Source organism: Micropterus salmoides, unplaced genomic scaffold (assembly GCF_014851395.1).
Source record: "Micropterus salmoides isolate LMB-PRFRI ecotype aquatic unplaced genomic scaffold, ASM1485139v1 Ms_hic_scaffold_20, whole genome shotgun sequence".
In the NCBI taxonomy this organism is placed as follows: Eukaryota; Metazoa; Chordata; class Actinopteri; order Centrarchiformes; family Centrarchidae; genus Micropterus; species Micropterus salmoides.
This window is the reverse complement of record NW_024041151.1, coordinates 14374202-14394130: the sequence shown is the minus strand read 5'-3', so window position 1 is coordinate 14394130 and position 19929 is coordinate 14374202. Positions and strand designations below refer to the sequence as shown.

The following is a 19929-nucleotide window of genomic DNA, read 5'->3' as shown; positions in this document are numbered from 1 at the left end:
CTGATAAATTAGCATAACAAATCAAAGGCATGGCCATAAACAGATGCCATTTGAATAAAGACTAAAGAATTTCAATGCTTATGTACTCTAAGAAAATGAATGAAAGCTCCTCTGGCAATTTATGTCTTGTCACATTTTGAAAGTGTATTGCTAATGACAGTGTCTTGTGACAGAATTTAGCAAAGAATCTTTTGCAAAATCAGCAAATGTAGAGATGTCAGAAGTAAACAACATTTTAATTTATGGTTTTAAAAGTCAATACAGTACTCCTGACCATGCATCTCAAGTTATTTGTAGTCCACTTTAATAAGCTTGTTTAACTGTAAAGGGTAAATTATCTGCACGACAAATAAACTGCCACGAAATGTCATGATCATGACATGATTGAGGCACTTTCACCTCTATGTCTGGAGAATATGGACATTTACGAGTGGCTTCTAATGGGTGATTCTGCCTCAGTGACAGTTTATTACAGAAGCCTTTCCCATGCTCATGGAAAGAGTCCATAAAACCACACAACACATCATTAGGAACCTGTCTGACCTTAGCAGGGATATGGCCTCATGACTAATCAAATGGCCTCTGCCAGTCAAACAGGCAGAGTGTCATAGCAACAATGTAATCATGAACCAGCCATTTTGGATGTCACAATGGCATACTGAGCCAAAATTATACTGAGTGCTAAGGTGCCGATTTAAAAACCTTGAAACGAGTTCAAGATTCAGATACTGTGAAGATTTGACAAGAAGACACTAATAGTATACTGTACTGTTTTTTGATTAAGTATATAACTTCATGGATCTAATTAGCTGCGATGGACTGGCGACCTGTCCAGGGTGTACCCCGCCTTTCGCCCGATGTCAGCTGGGATTGGCTCCAGCCCTCCGCGACCCTATACGCAGGATAAGCGGTTGACGCATCTACGCATGTATCTAATTAGTTTTCACATCCATGTAGTTTTCAAAGCTGTCTTGCAATATTTTCTGTTGACCTTTAAATAATGCCTCAATTCTCACTGTTACTTTCTTAGCAATTTATCATTACACTCACAAATGGGTGTGGTCTCTCATTCTTGTCTCACTGAAAATGACTTAAAACAAGTGAAAAGCAAGCTCTCTCCTTCCTTGTTCAGTCTGGGAGGCATCACTCCAGTGCAAAAAAAAAAAAAATCAATACACTAAAAATATGTTTGTTTTGATCTGTGTATATTAGATGTTGACTTTCTTAAGCCATGTAACCTTTAACAGTCACCGGATCAATAGGTTGGAAACTAAGAAGCCTGTTCAAATCTACTGACAAATAGCATTAAGTAGTAGGAAGCAATGTTTTTTTATGGACACCAGAAAAGACACCACTCAAGTTGCAGTTTGTATTGGGAGGGAAAAACATTGGCTCAAACTCAATTAGGTTAAGGAGGAGAGAGTCAGCCTGCAAGCAGCTATCATCCATTAGGAGACTGTAATAATGACATATAAATGCAATTAATATGACTGATGAGTGGCAACATCCTGACAATCATTTGCCTACTTCATCATAATAGCCAGTCTGGAAAATCCCATTAGATCAGTAGATGTAATAGTGAAAGAGCTAAGGAACAAATCCATCATTGGGTTGTCGGAGGGTTTGTTAATGTTCAATCATCTGTCTTTGAGAGTATCCAACAAGACAAAAGTATAGATACAAATACCCAATAAAAGAGAATTTGACATAAATAATCCCAAGTGTTTGGATTTTACTGTGAAACTTTTTTTTTACTTTTATCATGTATATTGATATAAACCGTTGCCTCAGTCCTCAATCTTTGACATTAAGTCTATCTTCATTACAGAAATTCTGACAGAAGTTTAATATGGATCCTGATTACTGATTTCTAGCTTGGAATTATATGTTCATCTACATCAATTTCACACAGTGAGATGTCATACTTTCCACACTCCAAATTTCATCATCCACTTTTTAAGTTATTGTGCCAGGGCTCAAAAGATTTCCAACCAGCACCAGGGCTTCAAAGTAAAAAAGAAAATTATTAGATTTAAACGTTAAAAACAATACAGACAATTATGTGATTGTCAATGTGTCATAGTTTGATTGTTGGCACTTTGTAAGGGACCATATCCATTATTAGGTAGAATTGTCTCCATACATTTTGTCATTTGATGTAACAACGCATGTGCAGCTCTATTAGCAAGATACTTTGTTTGCATGCAAAGGACACTGAAACAAATACAGGTATAACACTAAAGCCTAAAGTATAGTACATCACATTGTAAACACAAGTGAGGTGAGAACTAAAACGTAAGATCACATATTGTACATCACCTTCTTGAAAGCAGAGAATTGGTGGTGAGCCCTTGATACACTGAATGCTGTGGGTATTTTTGGCAGTTCTCACATTAGAATAAAAGGTTTAAGGTTAAAAATCAGCAAAGAGGCTCTTTGATAATTAGGGTGCCCTGACAAAGCTGTGTATATTAAGGGATCCAAGACTGACATTAAAATATGCACCACTGTACAACTGATTTCCAAATGTTTGACATATCCAATAGGTTTTCAGGCCAAAAATGTTTCCTGTTAAAATATTCTCAATTTCACACCCATTCGACATTTCGAAGTTGAGACTAATTTTCTGTGGACGTGTTGACAGAATTTACGTAATGAAAATGGTACAAGTCAAAGTTCCAGTACATGTATTGCAGAGTTGCCTGGAAGTTCGGAACAACAAAATCAATTTACATATTTGTGTCTTCACTTCAGCTCAGGCAGAATATTCCCGCTGATTCCGACAGCCATAGTTACAAGCCTAACTAAGTGTTGATTGCTGGAGAGTGCCATTTTGAATGGACCCATTAATTCTGTTTGTTGAGCTGTCTCATTACAGAGTTAATAGTGCATTTGTCCTGATTGCGGTCATGTTACGGAACAGTGATCACACTGTTGGACTAATGGATGGAAGGCAAACCGCACACACAGCAATATGATGATATGTCTAGTTTCCTTTTACCAAAATGTCTATATATTGTCATAAAATAATCCGTTACTACAGTACAGGTAATATTGAGAATCATTTGGGAATAGGACTAAATTTTAATTTAATATATCTGTCTATGTAACAGTGGCAGTGGACAGGAATAATTGGTCAAATATGTGTTTTGCTAAAAAATCCCACACTACAAAATATTTTTTATGTTCAAGTACAGTAAGTATGCTTACTTGAAATTATACATTTGTAAAGAATCTCCACTAAAAACAAAATACCATGTGTTAAATGTATAATGCCAATCATCTGTGTAAACAAATGATGGCTATTATCCAATCGGTAATTACATGTTACTGTGTGCTAGATGACCGAAGTGAGCCACGCAACCTGGTAATCATGTGTTCTGACTTCTTCTACATTTACAGTAACTGGTTCTAATCAATGATCACGGGCTGCAGCATTAATTACAATAATTACAGATTCCCCTTAAGTCACAAGATCCCACAGTGCGATCTTTACAGTAACTTATAAGATGCATTCCTTTTATAATGATATTGAATAAACACTGACAAGACATTTCTTTCATTTACCTTACCTAAAATAACTAGCTACAGACAAGAGACAGCAAAAATGGGTTACATGTGGGATTGAAAGCATAGCCTACTTTAATCGAGCCCTTCTCTTTTTTTATTATTTTATGCATACTATTATTTTCTGTGTTTTTTTTGCTTGATTTATGTATTTCAAATCACTGTGTTCCTGCTGTTTATCCTATTTACCCTGTATTGTCAACTGTCATGTATCGTTTCATGCATCTTTTCATGGTGTAGCCAAAAACTAGGGATGCACCAAGCCGATATCGATCAGATTCTGACCAAAATAGCTGGATCTGGTTATCATGACAACAGGCGATATACACTCATCTAAAGGATTATTAGGAACACCTGTTCAGTTTCTCATTAATGCAATTATCTAATCAACCAATCACATGGCAGTTGCTTCAATGCATTCAGGGGTGTGGTCCTGGTCAAGACAATCTCCTGAACTGCAAACTGAATGTCAGAATGGGAAAGAAAGGTGATTTAAGCAATTTTGAGCGTGGCATGGTTGTTGGTGCCAGACGGGCCGGTCTGAGTATTTCACAATCTGCTCAGTTACTGGGATTTTCACGCACAACCATTTCTAGGGTTTACAAAGAATGGTGTGAAAAGGGAAAAAACATCCAGTATGCGGCAGTCCTGTGGGTGAAAATGCCTTGTTGATGCTAGAGGTCAGAGGAGAATGGGCCGACTTATTCAAGCTGATAGAAGAGCAACTTTGACTGAAATAACCACTCGTTACAACCGAGGTATGCAGCAAAGCATTTGTGAAGCCACAACACGCACAACCTTGAGGCGGATGGGCTACAACAGCAGAAGACCCCACCGGGTACCACTCATCTCCACTACAAATAGGAAAAAGAGGCTACAATTTGCAAGAGCTAACCAAAATTGGACAGTTGAAGACTGGAAAAATGTTGCCTGGTCTGATGAGTCTCGATTTCTGTTGAGACATTCAGATGGTAGAGTCAGAATTTGGCGTAAACAGAATGAGAACATGGATCCATCATGCCTTGTTACCACTGTGCAGGCTGGTGGTGGTGGTGTAATGGTGTGGGGGATGTTTTCTTGGCACACTTTAGGCCCCTTAGTGCCAATTGGGCATCGTTTAAATGCCACGGCCTACCTGAGCATTGTTTCTGACCATGTCCATCCCTTTATGGCCACCATGTACCCATCCTCTGATGGCTACTTCCAGCAGGATAATGCACCATGTCACAAAGCTCGAATCATTTCAAATTGGTTTCTTGAACATGAAAATGAGTTGAAAATGAAAATGGCCCCCACAGTCACCAGATCTCAACCCAATAGAGCATCTTTGGGATGTGGTGGAACGGGAGCTTCGTGCCCTGGATGTGCATCCCACAAATCTCACACAGAAGTATAGCCACATGCTGAACATCTTGAGTAGATGTTAGCAGTGCTTGAAGCGGCAAAAATAGGTGCCCCCCCAGTTTTCTCCCAATAAGTTAATATACAGCCTATTACGATATACATTTCAACGTTTAATGCTGTAAAAAAATAAAAAAATGAGAAAAGAAAAAAAGCTTTCAATAAATGTTTTTGAAGTGCGTGAATAAATCCAAAATTGTAACCCTAACCTCTGGGTCGTCAGTGCACGTGTAGGCGTAGCGTGTAGGTAGTGGCAGTCTATCCACATACAACAACTACTTGGGCAGAAATATCTATCGGTCGCAGTCTTCTGCAAATAAAATCCAAAAGTCAGACAGACGCCAAGACAGTGTATCCATTCATTGTTGTGCATAAACGTGCTCAAACAGTGCCGATTACTGATCATGCTCAGGTGAACTAGGGCTGGGCAATAAAACGATAATGGTAATTATCATGATCCATCCATCCATCCATCGTCAACTGCTTATCCTGCGTACAGGGCCGCGGGGGGGCTGGAGCCAATCCCAGCTGACATTGGGCGAAAGGCGGGGTACACCCCGGACAGGTCGCCAGTCCATCGCAGGATTATCGTGATACAATCTTCCTCAATAACAAATGTTCAATAAATATTTGATTTAATTTGAATCACAAACAAATCAGCACTTTCTTTTCTATTAAGATGTTTATTGTGTTGAGGAAAAGGGACTGAATAAAGATTTGACTTTATTTTTCTCATGCATATTTGTTGTTTTGAATGTTCTACCTCAGTGAAGTGATCCACTGTGTGATACCAGGCTGCTTTTTGGCATCAAGTGTTTGTCATGTTCTGACCATAAAGAAACGTTTAAAAGCACAATTAACCATCTGGTTTCTTCAGGAGCAAAAAAATCAGCCTTTAAATTTATAATAATAAAAATAATGATTGAATAATGATTTTACTATTTCTGTCCATATCGCCCAGCCCTTACTCATACACTGCTGTGTTAAACTCAATATAAACTACTAAAATAACAGAAAAGAGTAACTTACACATAATAAAGAAAGGTAGCAAGAAAACGATGCCGGACATAACTTAAGTTTCACTTTCACTTTCCGGCCGAGTTAATGCACAAGCGCACCGCTAAAGGGAGGTAAATAATCCATGGAGGAAAACAAATCACGGTGAAAGACATACTTTAGAAAGTTATTTAAATTTTTTGGACCTGCGCAAATGAGAGGAGGACGTGATGTAGGCTACAGTTGTTTGAGCTAGACAGAACAATCGGTCTTCCTCCAACCACTTTAACTTGCGTCTCCCAATCTTGCAGCCACGACTGACGATAACATGACAGGCAGCCAGACGTCAACGTCTGCAGCTAACGTAAACGTAACATATGAGTTCTATTAATGGCAGGGTCTCACATTGTCAATTACTAAAAGAAAATCATACAAATACACACTAATTACGCCTAGGCGTTTTAGGCGACAGCGAGTGACAATTTCCCAACTGCCTTAAACCTTAAGACCTTTTAAGACTTTTTAAGAAGCCGCGGGAACCCGGAACTAATAGACAGTGGCAGCGCCAATGTCGGGCTTAGCAACAGTAACTAAGGTGGGCGGAGCTTAGTGAAGAGTCAGTTGCGTTGCATGTTTGCTTATTGTGCATTGTTTCATTTGTTATTCAACATTTCTTGTTGCAAGCTGTTTTTCAGAAGATCTTTCAAAAGTAATGGAGACATTCTTATTCTGAGATGTCCCCAGCGTCCCCAATGTAAATGCCCACTATCAGTCAATATTTTTAAATGTCCCGCCCCATCCAGGCTGTGATTCGTCGGTTCACCAAAAGTAACACTGGCGAGTTACTTTCTGCACACGGCTGCTTACCCGAGCTTCTCTTCTCCCTGCTCTGAAGAGAAGAGACTGAAAAGAGGACGTTGACGGAGGAAATTAATAATAAGAGAAGAAGAGAGTTTTGTGAAATAAAAGGCTGCAATACAGTAGCAAAGCTGGTATTCTAGTAAGTAATATTGCCATGTCTTGTGTTGTCGCTCTTGCTTGATGTTTGGTTGTGTTAGTAAAGTTATCAACTTGCTAGTTTTAGAAGTAATGTAATCATAAGAAATACGTACAGCAGTCTTTATGACAGCGGGGAATTACACTCTGAAACAGTAGGTTTCAAATCGCACCAAAACTTACATAATTTTGCCTTCCACATGATTAATTATGCATACTCTTTTCCTCAAAGTTAAGAATGCAACTTTTTAATTAACTTTGCATCTGCCAGGCTCCTCGGTATGAGGACTGAAAAAGTTGGATCGATACATCCTAACCAAAAACACAATGTGTAATATAATGTTCCTAACTAAATAACTAACTTGGAAGAGCAGTTTTGAGAAGAACTAGAAATTTGACTTTGAAACAATGACATTGTATCGTACAGTATATCATCTTTGCCCTTTGGCAGATATGGTGCGGCCTTTGGGGATCTTGTACACACAGAGATGTGAGAATATTTTACCAAAAGAGCCGGTAGTCACACAGCTTCACCCCTCAGCACTTTTTTCAATAAAAAAAGAAATGGAAGTATAGTTGATTTCTTAATGTCAACCAAGCGACTAGGACTGCAACTCAAAATAATTTTCAATACAGAATAATTTGTTTTGTTTATTCTTTAAAACACTTAAAATAATGTTGCAAAACAAATTTGTATATATCTGGTTGTAACTTTAGTTCAATACGTAAATCGGATGAAATTGGATAGGCACAACTAAGCATCTGTTGTATCTACAAATGTTATCTGTTTACTGAACACTCCAGTAACTGCTTTACGATAAGACACCTGTTCCTCAATATGACCACTGAGAAAACAAAATGCCCAGAACAGGTTGGTTCCTCACTTTTTTCCCCCCAGAAAGAGAACATAGGGCGATTAAAAAACCTTCATGCCCCTCTAGGAGAGGAACCTCACTGATTTTCTCCCTGTTTGCTTCATATGTGATTTATTCATTTAGAAGAGGTGATATTAGCATTAAAAGGCAGACACGCCACTGTACATGCGTTTTTCATTCTCCCTCTTAAAGTGTAATAGTGTAAAACAGACGGGGGAGGATATGTCTACATGCCTGTGTGTAACTTATCAACACTTGTTATATCACCACTGGGTCTATGCATGGCTTCATTACTTAAATTGTATTTGTGTAGAGTCTTAATCATATCAGCTTTAATTTGTATAGCTCGGCAAACAGTCCACTTCTCACACTAAATTGATAATGATGGATAACCCCTTAAATACGTACAGTATGAAGAGCATATACATCATTTACAAACCTGCCACAAAATTAAGAGCTGCAGTGTGTCCATTGTTCACCTTGACAATGCTCTTAACCAGTCTGAAGACACATCACCTACCAGTGACCTCGGGAGAGCATGCTATGCTGTGTTACACTTCCAAGGGTAATTGCTGTTAGATCAGAGCTAATCCAGAGCCAGACAAAATACCTGAAGAAATGCACACTGTGTGCTCTGCCTGTGAATGGAGGAGAGGAGGATACAGCCATGACATACCAATGAGCTTCCTTTGGATAAGCATACAATGTGTGAGGCCAAATGTCCATTTCCCCCTAAGGCTTATCAGAAGTGCATAGTGCTGAAAACAACTCTTTTCAATTTCACCGATGCTGTATGAAAGAAAAGATTAAATCTGACTGCCATTTTAGAACGTCTCAAACAGAAAGTGTGAAGTTTAATAATAATGGCGTGGAAACACATTGCATTTCATCAATTTAAAAACCTTACAGGCACCCATCCTTCAAGATTTATAATGATCACACAAAATGTCTCCATGAGCCATGTCGATGCATAATGAAAAACAACAATTGCAAACAAAAACACATTTCAAGGAGATGTTGTTATAGGCACCCCTGCTAACCAAACGGTTATAAATTACTGAATGTATGATTCTCTTTGTGATTCTCAAAGACAAAACAAGTCCCTTTGTGAAACTTGTACACAATGCCGCCATTATCTAACAAACCAACAGTGTCTCTTAATCTAAACCACCTGAGGTCATACACAATATTTGGTCACATCTTACTGACTTCTCAGAGTGGAGAAAATATCTATGTTTTGTTTGAAATCAATGGGCTGATATTATCCAGACTGACAACTGGAAAAAGAAGACTTAGAACATGTGTCCCTGTGCAGATAAAGCCAACTCCACCAGGAACTTGGACAGATGTGTGCATGATCGAGCATGAAAAAAAAAAAAAAAAAATAGTGGGAGGGAACCCATCAGTCGAGGGGAGATTAATGGTGCACATTCTTTATCTGAAAGGAAATCTCATAGATTGTACAGCTTGGAGGGAATGCAAATAGGTACAAACACACCAGCATAGATAAAAGGTTTAAAATCTTTTGTAGGAACCATGGGGATATAACGGTAGTGAGCTGTACAGAGCTGGCACGTTTCCAAGGTGCAGAGCAAATTCTGGTGGGAATCAAATTTTATGGGTCTTAAACATCATTGTGACCAGCTTATATGAACAATGACTCTCCTTCTCCTCTTTGAAACACACACACTGCTTGTCATGTTTGCAAAATAAAACCCTTAAGTGATTTCAATAAGTCCATTAACTAGGTTAGTTGAGACCGTTTGACTATATCGCCACTGTGATAATGAAATAATACACACACACACACACACACACACACACACACTCTGCTGGTACTATAAACGCAAGCCATACCCTCCTGCATAAACTGTAAGATTGCAGAAGAAAAAAATAAATAAATAAAAGACAAATACATAGGAAAAACACATTTTGTTGGAATTGTTTTTCAAACAAATGACATTGAATCCTAAAAGTATTGAAACATAGAGCATAGTGTTTTGTTAGTAGGAAAAAAATAAATAAAATGAGTATGTTGAGTTCAGAATGAAAGCAGATGGTGAACAATATAGAGTGCGCATCAAAGAAGCAAGGACAAGAGGGAGAGAGCAACTGGACTTTCATCCTGCCTATGATCTGGAATCCAACCTGTCAACCAGTAGGATGACATTTAAAAGCTGTTTGGTACGTTTGAAGACAGAGAAGGGGGCGCAAGTGAATTCCCGTGAGCCATGGTCTGTGTAAACCATATATTTTACTGACATGTTGATGCCGACTCACACTTCTATCTTGTTCCTCACCATCTTACGTATGGCGGATTAATGTCAATTTGATGGATCCACCCATCCGCTTGCTCAAAGAATAAATATAATTTATTTCAGTTTATTTAATTTCAATTCACTTTCCTTCAGCAAAAAGAACATTTTGTGACATCAAAATCACCTACCACAAAAAACTAATAAATAGAAAAAAATATTAAAACATAAAACACTTCTAAAACAGGAAAGGGGAAATGAGGCTACAAAATGGACTAAAACTCTTAACAGCCTATTTTTGGCAATGCACTGTTTTTTATTTCACATTATTCCTTTTAATCCAGAAATATTGAATTGGTCTTTGTTGCCATTTCTGTTATTGGCAAGAAGTGGATGATACAGGCAAGATGGACTTTGAAATTAAATTGCTTGTAGCGATGACTGACTGGTCCATTGATTTGCTCTAAATTAATTATGTATGAAAATGGCACAAAATCACTGCAAGTTAGCATATTCATAAACAGTCTATAAAAAATTACAGTAGTTTTATCGCGGACTCTATAAGATGTAAGCAGCACCACCCTTTCTCAAAAGCTGATTTCCTTGTGTGTCACACAGAGTTGGCTCAGAGCAGTCTGTAACCGGCTGCCTGAGTATCAGCAGGTAGGTAGACAGCATTTCCATTACAACTCTTGCAAGATAAGTTAGAACTTGCACACAAGTAAGAGCACTGCAGAGGCACAGGAAATTCCACCTGCTCTTGAGCACCCCGATAGCTCTCACATGAGGATGGACTTCACATATTTGAGCAATACTACAGCTTCTAAGCAGAAATCCAAACGTGAGTACACACACACACACACCGCCTTAAGGAGCAAACAGCGTCCAAGGCTTTTTTCGCAGCTTATTTCTTTAATTTAGTTTAGACATTCAGGTTTGGACTTCTTACTAACTATTTTGTTCATGCTGGGCAGAAATGTTGCTCCAACCAGAACAAGCTAAAGGTGTTTAGCAGAATAGTTAGCGATCTACCTGTGTACATTGTAAAATTTATAAGAGCAGATGATAAGGAATTTAGACACCTTTTTTGCATTAATGTGAAACAGCTAACTAATTAACAGCCACATTCTGTTCATTAACTACAATTATAAAATAAATATAGATTTTCTGAAAAGAGTCAATAAATGTTACATTTTTCAACATTATGTCAAATTAAAATGTTGATTTATCAAATACCAGTATAGTGAATTCAATAATACTTTTGTTATGAATTGGTGTTATATAAATAAATAATTGAAATACCAGAAGAGAAAAACATCACGTTCTTATAGAAGTTATGGAGAAAAAATATTCCAACTCAGAATACTGAACTCACCGTGAACTTAGCAAAACCAATCAAATCACATGAATTAATGATAGAAATTGAGTTGATTCATCCTTTTGTGGCAGAGCTTCCATTTTGTGCAGGTTCTGTAAAATCCAAATAACAGATTGTTAATAGAGGCACAAATCAGCTTAGAAACCTGATGAAAACCTTGATTTCAAGTTGGATTCAATGCTGCGTCTTTTTCCAATTAACCTTTAATGGAAAACTGCCCTTCTGTTACCTGACTTTTATTCAATCAAATCATGGCTTTGTTTGAAAGGTTATGTGTGCTTGTCTTGCAGTAGATTTTTAGTCTTGCAGTTGCTCTTGCTGTATTGTCCATAGATGTTGACCGTAGTGATCTGTAGGCAAATTTGAGATCTGTAAAATATTCACCATGTCGGCATAATCATGCTTGGTTTCAAAGATGTTTTGTGCAAGTTGATGGATTTCACCCAAACTCCCTGTGCCCCAAATGCCTGGCTCGCATTATAAAAAGTATTTTACTAAGAGAGCAAATACATTACACAGTTTTTGTCACACAGGGCCTTCTATTATGTGGTGGGGTACACACCAGAGGAGCCCAAGGAGCAAAAAGAGCAACTAAATGGAATTGCTTTTATAAATCAGTGTCACATTATGCATTCAGTGCACAGACTAGAAAGCCTCTCTACAGTATACAAGCAGAAAGTTTATGAATCTTTTGGGAATCAGCTTGCAACATGCTCTCTTGTTAGATACATTATCCAGGCTGTTTGTTGTTACTAGTCCAGCTTTACATATCAAGATAAGTTCTCTTGGACTTACAGGGGTACACCCACACAAACCAATGCTCAAAGAAACATACAATGGAAGTTACAGAGATAAGAAGGTAGATGGGCAGCATTAAAGACTCTTACAGGGAGACGGACTGATGAAAAAGTTTAGGTTGCCTTTAGTTTTCGAAACTAAAGTCTAAATAAAAGCAGGCTGCTGGTTTCAGTTTACATGAAAAGACACTTGATAATACTGGTGAGAGTCCCTGGGCTTGTCACTGAACCTATGAAAGGCTTTTGAAGCCATAGTAGAGGTCCTGTGTAAGATGCTAATGGCTGAGATGGCTGTCAGGTTGGTAACAGTAGTTGTGTACACTACATACTGTATATAAAGTATTCTACAAGCAGCATGCTCAGCTCAGATTTCTAAACATCAGATCCAACTATTACTTTTTATTGAGCCACAGCAATTATATGTATAAGCAGACAACCTAATTTGTTTGAGACATAAGTAAACAGAGCCCACACCTCATGTTTATGTAGAAGGAGGGGTAAACACTTTATCAGGATCTACCCATTTCTTTATTTATCCTGCTACAGTAAATCACCCCAAAAGATTGCATCTTAGCCAACTCATACAATATATGATAAGCAAAAACAACAGAAAAAGCTATTGCATTTTGCCATTCCGTCATTTGCAGAACATTATCTTTGATCTTCTTTGCCAATTAATAAAATGGAGGAGGAAAAAATGTATAAACAATTGTGAATGTTGTTGCTTTGCATAAATCAGGGCGGGGGGGAGCAAGAAAAACTGAGCTTGTGCATTCATTAGGGGTATTTACATAAACTTCTTTGTTCAGTCCAACAAAGATAACTACAATGCGCCTCTCAGCAATGGTAATAATCAAATGATTATCTTTAGATCAAAGCTGTCCACCTCTGCCACAAGGCAAGACTAGAGAGACTGACGGTAAAACAAAGCATTACTAAATACAGTTCCCGCAAAGAAGTGCAACCAGCACGGGTCACTGACCACAATTCATTCATCCTTTCCATGCCATCACTTAGGCCTGTAACCATTAAGCTAAATGAGCACGATTCTTCACTCCATGTCTGTCAAATGAGTTTCCCATTGGGTGAGGTGACACAACCTCACAATCTGTCGTTTGTTCTTTATAATTTATGCAGAGGACCATTGAAGTTGTTATTGTTGAAGTCATTATGGCCCAACACCTTCCTGAGACACTTAATGCCGTTTTGTCCTTTGTGTACACATGGTCTGAGGAATGAAAATGTACATTCTCAATGCACATTTTCACATGTAGGAAATACATTTTCTTTGTGTTTGCACTTAAATAAATAAATAAATGAATAAATATGGAACCGAAGAGGTAGCTGACAAATCAGTGGAAACAAACAACTTCAAAGTTCCTCACAGCAAGCTGTAAAACATAAATTTAAATTAAAATAGAATACCAGAAAATCACCACCAGATACTGCAGCCAACCTGATGCAAGACATTTCTCACCACTTAGCAGACGAGGGGCTGTTCTACTAGCCAGTCAGAAGACCAATTGCAGAGCTTCTTTTGTGTCATAAACCTGCCACATGAGACTGTGGCAGGGCATTACATGTACAGAATGGGGTTAGGACCAGAATTCACACTACAAATGAGAGTGCCAGTAGTAAAGCATTCATCTTAAACAAGACAACTTGCTATATGTCTATTATAGCAGGTCAAAAGATGATAAATAGACCATTTGATGGCCTACACAAGCGCCACCATAGATCCTACTCTCTATGCTCGCTTGGCACCCTCTGTATATCAGTTGGGTGAGCTTGTTTATAAGTATTCTAACTACACTCCACTCAAAACAGCGCCAAATTAAGTGCTATGCTACAATTTTAAAAGTCCTCCTGAAATTTCACACCTTTGCTTTAGCTCCACACCATGTAATAACTCCCCTCTCTCCTGTTGACCTTATCCCCCTCTTCATTGCTTGTCCAGCAGTGCTAAGCTCAACCCCTGACATAAGATTGAGATGTAGTGCAGTGTGTACATGTTCTGTACCACAGAGAACAGTGTGCTCCAGTGTAGGCATTCTTTTTTTTTTTTCATTTTACCACTGTTGCTTTTAATCTCCCATCTCTAAGCAAGCAGAGTTTGCTGTAACTCTGAAAGACTCAGGAAGGCACAGATGGGAAACGGAGAGACAGGTAAGGGCTGGTGACATGCCAGAGTTTGATACGATGCAAAAAAAAATAAAAATAAAAGACAAAGATGTGGTGTAAAATGAAAAGTGTAAAGATTTAGTGCACTTTGACGGACAGGGACGATAAAGGACAGGGAGACAATTGAATGTTTTCGATCTCATGTTAAGTGCCTGAAGGTTTTCAAAAAGGTGAACTCCTAATTAGGTGTTTACCAAGTCAGCCATGTTGCTAAACGTATTGATTTCCACCCAGACCCATCACTTAAAATGAGCAAATAAAATTCTCTAGCAGCATAGGAATTCACTCCCTTTAATTTCAAAGCACGATGCTACAAAATTGCATTGCCAACATATTTTGCACGTTGCACACTACAACTGCATTACAAATTGGCATTAAGATTCTAAAGTATTGTTCAACAGTAGTATGATAGTGTAGTGCTAGGAAACACCTGAAGCTGAAAATTTGACCATTGAATTCCTTGAATGTGCCCCCCCCCCCCCCCCACATGCTAAAATGCATCCACACACAAAAAAAAAACAATAAAACATATCAGCAATTCCAATTCTAATCATTTTACCAGAAAGGTAAAGCTGTGTGTGTTTATTGAATACAGTGATTTAGCTCACTGTTGGCTTTATTATTATTTTCCACACATAAGGAAAGGGCTAAGAAAACAAAATAAGAAAGAGGGAGGGGGAGGAGCCCTGTACATTTCCTCTGCACTGCCCTTTCAGCTCATCCATTCTCCATGACACTTCAGGTAATAAATCAAAGCTGAGCAAGTAGGCCCAAGTGGGAAGGGGACTTGACGTCCCCTGCTGTCCCCACTCCCCCTTTCCTTAACCTCTGATGTTGGTTCGACAAAACAATCGGACATCTGACAATATCAAAGAAACAGAAACAAGACTATGCTCATTATACTGTAGTTTCAAAGGCATTTGGCTAATAAGGTATGCTCCAGTATTTTGAAATCTCTGAGGTACCATTTTTTAAAAATGGTAAGTGAATTTTGTTGAAAGGAAAGAAATACAGCTGCTGTGAGGAGGCGTAATGTAACACATGGTTTGTACCTATACTTGTCAGGCAAGTGTGGCACAGCAGTAAATGCTGAATGTTAAAGCATAATACTGAGAACAAAGTCTGTTAATCTGTTTCTAAAATAAAAATGGCAATTTAAGCATGAGGTCAAAAAGTCCTTTGCCAAGAAAAGAAAAAAAGACCGAGCAGGTGTCTCAAGTGTAATGAGACACCAAGTGCAACTTTTAATGTTTATTCTCTGGTATCAGAGCCCATGAGAAAAGTTAAGATTACATTACTGGAGGCAGCATGTGCCTTGTCGTTAGTCTGCATTGTCACAAGCACTGATGTTAACAGCTTTCTGAAAGCTTCAGAAAAACAGACATTCATGAAAAGAATAGAGTGTGGGTGGGTGGTTTCCTCAATCTAATATTGTCTACACACTATACAGTCCTATATAATGTTTACTGGGTATTAAAGAATAAAATTTTTTAAAAAAGGAATAAATAAAAATTTACAATGCCCATGCTCAAAACCACATAACTTGTGTCTGTCTGACTGTATATCTGGTAAGGCTTAAGCTTTTGTAACATCCTGGACCATCAAAACTCGCAATTTTAATATGATAGAGAGGTAAAATGATTAGGTAGAATATTGATGCGACAAAGGCAATTCTGATAATACAAATTCACCGTCTATGGAATTCAACTTGCTCATTCTGTTTTACTAAATCAACAACACTGTGTATTTTAATGATGCCAGGTACAGCATTTGATCTCACAAGCAGAACTCAAGCCATTTATACATCGATGAAGAGAAAAGCTGTCGAGATGACCTAAAGCATTATGGTGTTGAACGCGAAATACATGGGATACACATGTGACACCATAATGTCTACTTCCTGACTCCTGTGTCAGGATCTTAACACGCACATGTAAGCTTTGATACAAAAACAGTGAGGTATTTTTTTTTGTTATATATCACTGTATCCTGGCAGACAACACATAGATTAAATGAAAATATCATTAAGACTGTAATTTAATATAAACATATGTTACTGCTGTTTTTCTTAATGGTATCAATTCCTACTTAATGTCTTAAATATCAGTTTTGTAGTGACAACACTATGATTTGTCATGGATGCAACCACTTGCAAGCAATTCTTTCATTTCACAGTGTTGTCAACAGCGTGAACAAACATGCTTGCATTAAAACTATTAAAAGCCCCATTTCTCCTCCTCCCTCCACAGCATGCAGCCATGCACTGGAAGGGTGAAGCAGCAAATTTGCTAGCTGGCTGACTGGGAGGACAGAGAGGCCTTTCTCACCAGTCAACGGCTGTCCTTAATGAGAATAGAAAGTGATTTACTAGCTTAATGCTCCAGACCTCAGCCTGCCTGCCCGCCTTTGCTTCACGCAGCCAATCGGCACTCTTCATACAGAGAATGAAACTGAGACCAGGGAAAGAAAGAAAAAAAAAGAAGATGGCAAGCCAGAGTCCAAAAACTGCAGTAATGAGACATGGATTCTCTCAGTACCTCACATCACTGATCCCCACAAAGTCTTTGTGCATCTTTGTATTTGCCATATAACAGGTTTTCTATCATACTGAGCCAATACAGTTGCCCTGAATTGATTGGGAACTGTAAAACACACAGCATCTTTTGCAATTACAGTGCACCATGTGTGGCTTATTGCAGTTAACATACATTACTGTGTGCCACATGCACTCTCTGCACACCTTCCAAAACACAGTCGTAAAAACAGTTGCTTGGCTCACACAGCAAAGGGGCGAAGAACATCCATCTTTCACATGGCTCTGTGACATAAGTGGGGAAATATGGAGAAAGCAAGGTAAGCAAGTCCCCTTCATGCATAGCCGGCTCCTCTTACAAAGTAAATATCTTTTGTGGAGGTTGAAAGGCAAATACACTGTCCCGCCATTACTTGCTCTATGATTATCCAATCAGTGCTGCTATTCCCAAGGCCATTTTAAAGCCAGTGGCATTTACATAGGACTTGCGATGACCTGTCAAAGACCAGTGTTGTTGCCGTTTTCATTCACTTCTATCTCTGACAGAACAGCAGGTTTCCTTAAAACCTAGCCATGGCCAAATGTTGACAGTGAAGTAAACTCTAACCTAGTACTTTAATATGTTACACTTATACCACCAGCAATGCATGTGTGTCTTCAATTATAAAGTCAAGTGAGGATAAACTACCAATTTCATGCACATTTCCAGGGCCAAATTGCGTCCCTTGATTGGGGCACCATACTTAGTGTATGCATGAAATTTGAAGTCATAATCATATTGTACCACAAAATAGAAAAGCCAGACAGAAAGAGAGACAGAGTATGAAGGAGGGGGGGCAGAGGAGGAAATGGATAGTCACTTAAACATGAGTGGTACTTTGTGGTAGCCCATGTTTCATACAAAAAGCAGTGTTGTTAAGTAAAACAAGGGAAAGAGGGAATTTGTGTATTATAGTTTTACCTGGATTATGGGTTGCACATCATGCTGGCTAGATAACATTCTAGCTACCCTGACATCTAAGCAAGGGAATGGAAACAGGACAGGTGCTTAAACGCCAGGGAGTACCCGTGTTTGGGGAGTGTAGCTCTTGGTTGCACACAGTCTATACCAGTGTGCATGGTCCCTATGCGCACTAAATGTGCAGCTATGTTGACAGGTTATCATCGTGGAGGTGAAGCACAGTAACAAAGCAGTTCTTACCGAGTGTGAAGTAGGGGAGAGCTGTGTTGTCAAGATCATCCATTACGGAAATTCGCCCAGGTAGGTCGGTCCTAACGAATAACAGGAGTCGGGATTCCCCTCCTCCTCCTCCTCCTCCTCCTCCTCCTCCTCCTCCTCCTCCAGTTCCTCCTCCAGCAGCACCACCTGCTCCAGCAGCACCCCCTCCTCCTCCGACCACGTTCCCCGAGGCTCCGCCGGTGAAGCTGAACTCGTTCTCCCGGAGTACGGGCAGGGTCGAGACGGTAACCGATTTCACCTCACATGGCGTATCCGCTTCGTTCTCTTTGTCCCGATCTTCGTCGGGCGATGTTGCCCCCCTGTTTGCGTGGACGGCCAAGTTTTCTGTTAAAAAGAGCCCCACGAGAAGGACGCGGAGGTGCAGCAGCAATACCCTCGCCATCCCGCTCCTTGTGTGTGGTTCTCTCGCTTTGAGTGGGGCTCATAAGCAGTCCGTTCACTTATAGTACAGTCGCTGCAAAGGAGTCGCGTCCGTCCAGGAGGCGGCAGCACAGGTGTAGTGTGAATGACATCTTTCGGCTCCTCACACCACATCCATTTGTGTTCACGCTGTGGGGCAACAAATCACTGATACTCGGAAAAGCACGTGTCCTTCGTAAAGACAGATATGAGGTGGAGTCAGCATGATAAGTAGTAGCGATCTCTGTCACGCGGCTTTTTTGTCAAAACCATCCAAAATATTTGGCCAAGTAATAATGGGTCCATTCTGAAAGAGTAAGAATAAGAGCTAAGATGCCTTAAATCACATAGCCTACTTTGGATATTTTTTTATTTATTTTTTTTTTAAATCAGTGAATCAGGTGGGCTAGATCTTGGACTGTCATATAGGCTAAGCCAATACAGTAGTTAGTAGTAGGCCTAAATGAATAAACAAATGTTTTATTTAGGCCTACATATAGACTTACCTCGGTTTTACCTATCTTTGTGAGGTTCAGAGTTCATACTTGACCCTGAACACAGCAGTTAACAAAACAATATAGCCTATAGCCTATATGGGAGAGCAGGGTGATTTGAGCCTGTGGGCAAGTTGAGCCACCCCTTGTATCTGGGTAACAAAATTAGACATAGACAAAATTGGTCATTTGACCATACATTTTTGAAGAATCATCCATTTCCCTCACCCTGTGATGGAGAGAAGCTCATGGAACAATTGATATAAGTTCAATAAACAGTTTTTTCACCTTTCAGAGTTTTTCTTTTTAATCTCACATGTTAATGCTTTAGGAAGTTACAGTACGAGGCGATACTGTTAGCATGATGTTACCTTTAAACTGCTGTATGACACAAGTTTGTTAAAATGGTACGGATGGGGTAATTTGAGCTAAAAGACCTGAGGGCAGTCAAGCCAGGTGTGTAATTCTACACCGCATTCTTACATTTTATCACCAAAATAATGAGACATGAATTTTAAACCAGAAGCCATCATGCCATGCTTCTATAAATGGAAGACAGACAGAGCTTTAACTCCTCTTGTGGATTTGGACAGATCAGTGGGAGAGGTACACAATGGGATGTCCATACGTCAGGTGGCAAGGGACATGAAGATCAACAGGATGACTTTTAGGGGGTACATTATGAAACATATCAAAAACCTAGCAGCAAAGAAAAAATGACATTGATGTCCCAGATAGTCATATATTTTTTTTTTAGATCTGAAGTGATTATTCCCAGGAAAGCACTGTCACATCCTGAAAAATTTGAGTACATATT

The 19929-nt window shown here is 39.1% G+C and overlaps 1 protein-coding gene across 1 annotated transcript in view; it reads right to left on the bottom strand.

The window, feature by feature from the left end:
* LOC119914337 (astrotactin-2-like) overlaps positions 1-19514 on the bottom strand; it is a 280669-nt gene extending 261155 nt beyond the window's left edge. The window contains exon 1 of the mRNA XM_038733584.1: positions 18181-19514. Within this exon, the coding sequence (XP_038589512.1) occupies positions 18181-18601 (421 nt within the window). The 5' untranslated portion in view covers positions 18602-19514. The remainder of the gene's footprint in view (positions 1-18180) is intronic.
* Positions 19515-19929: the final 415 nt, after the last annotated feature.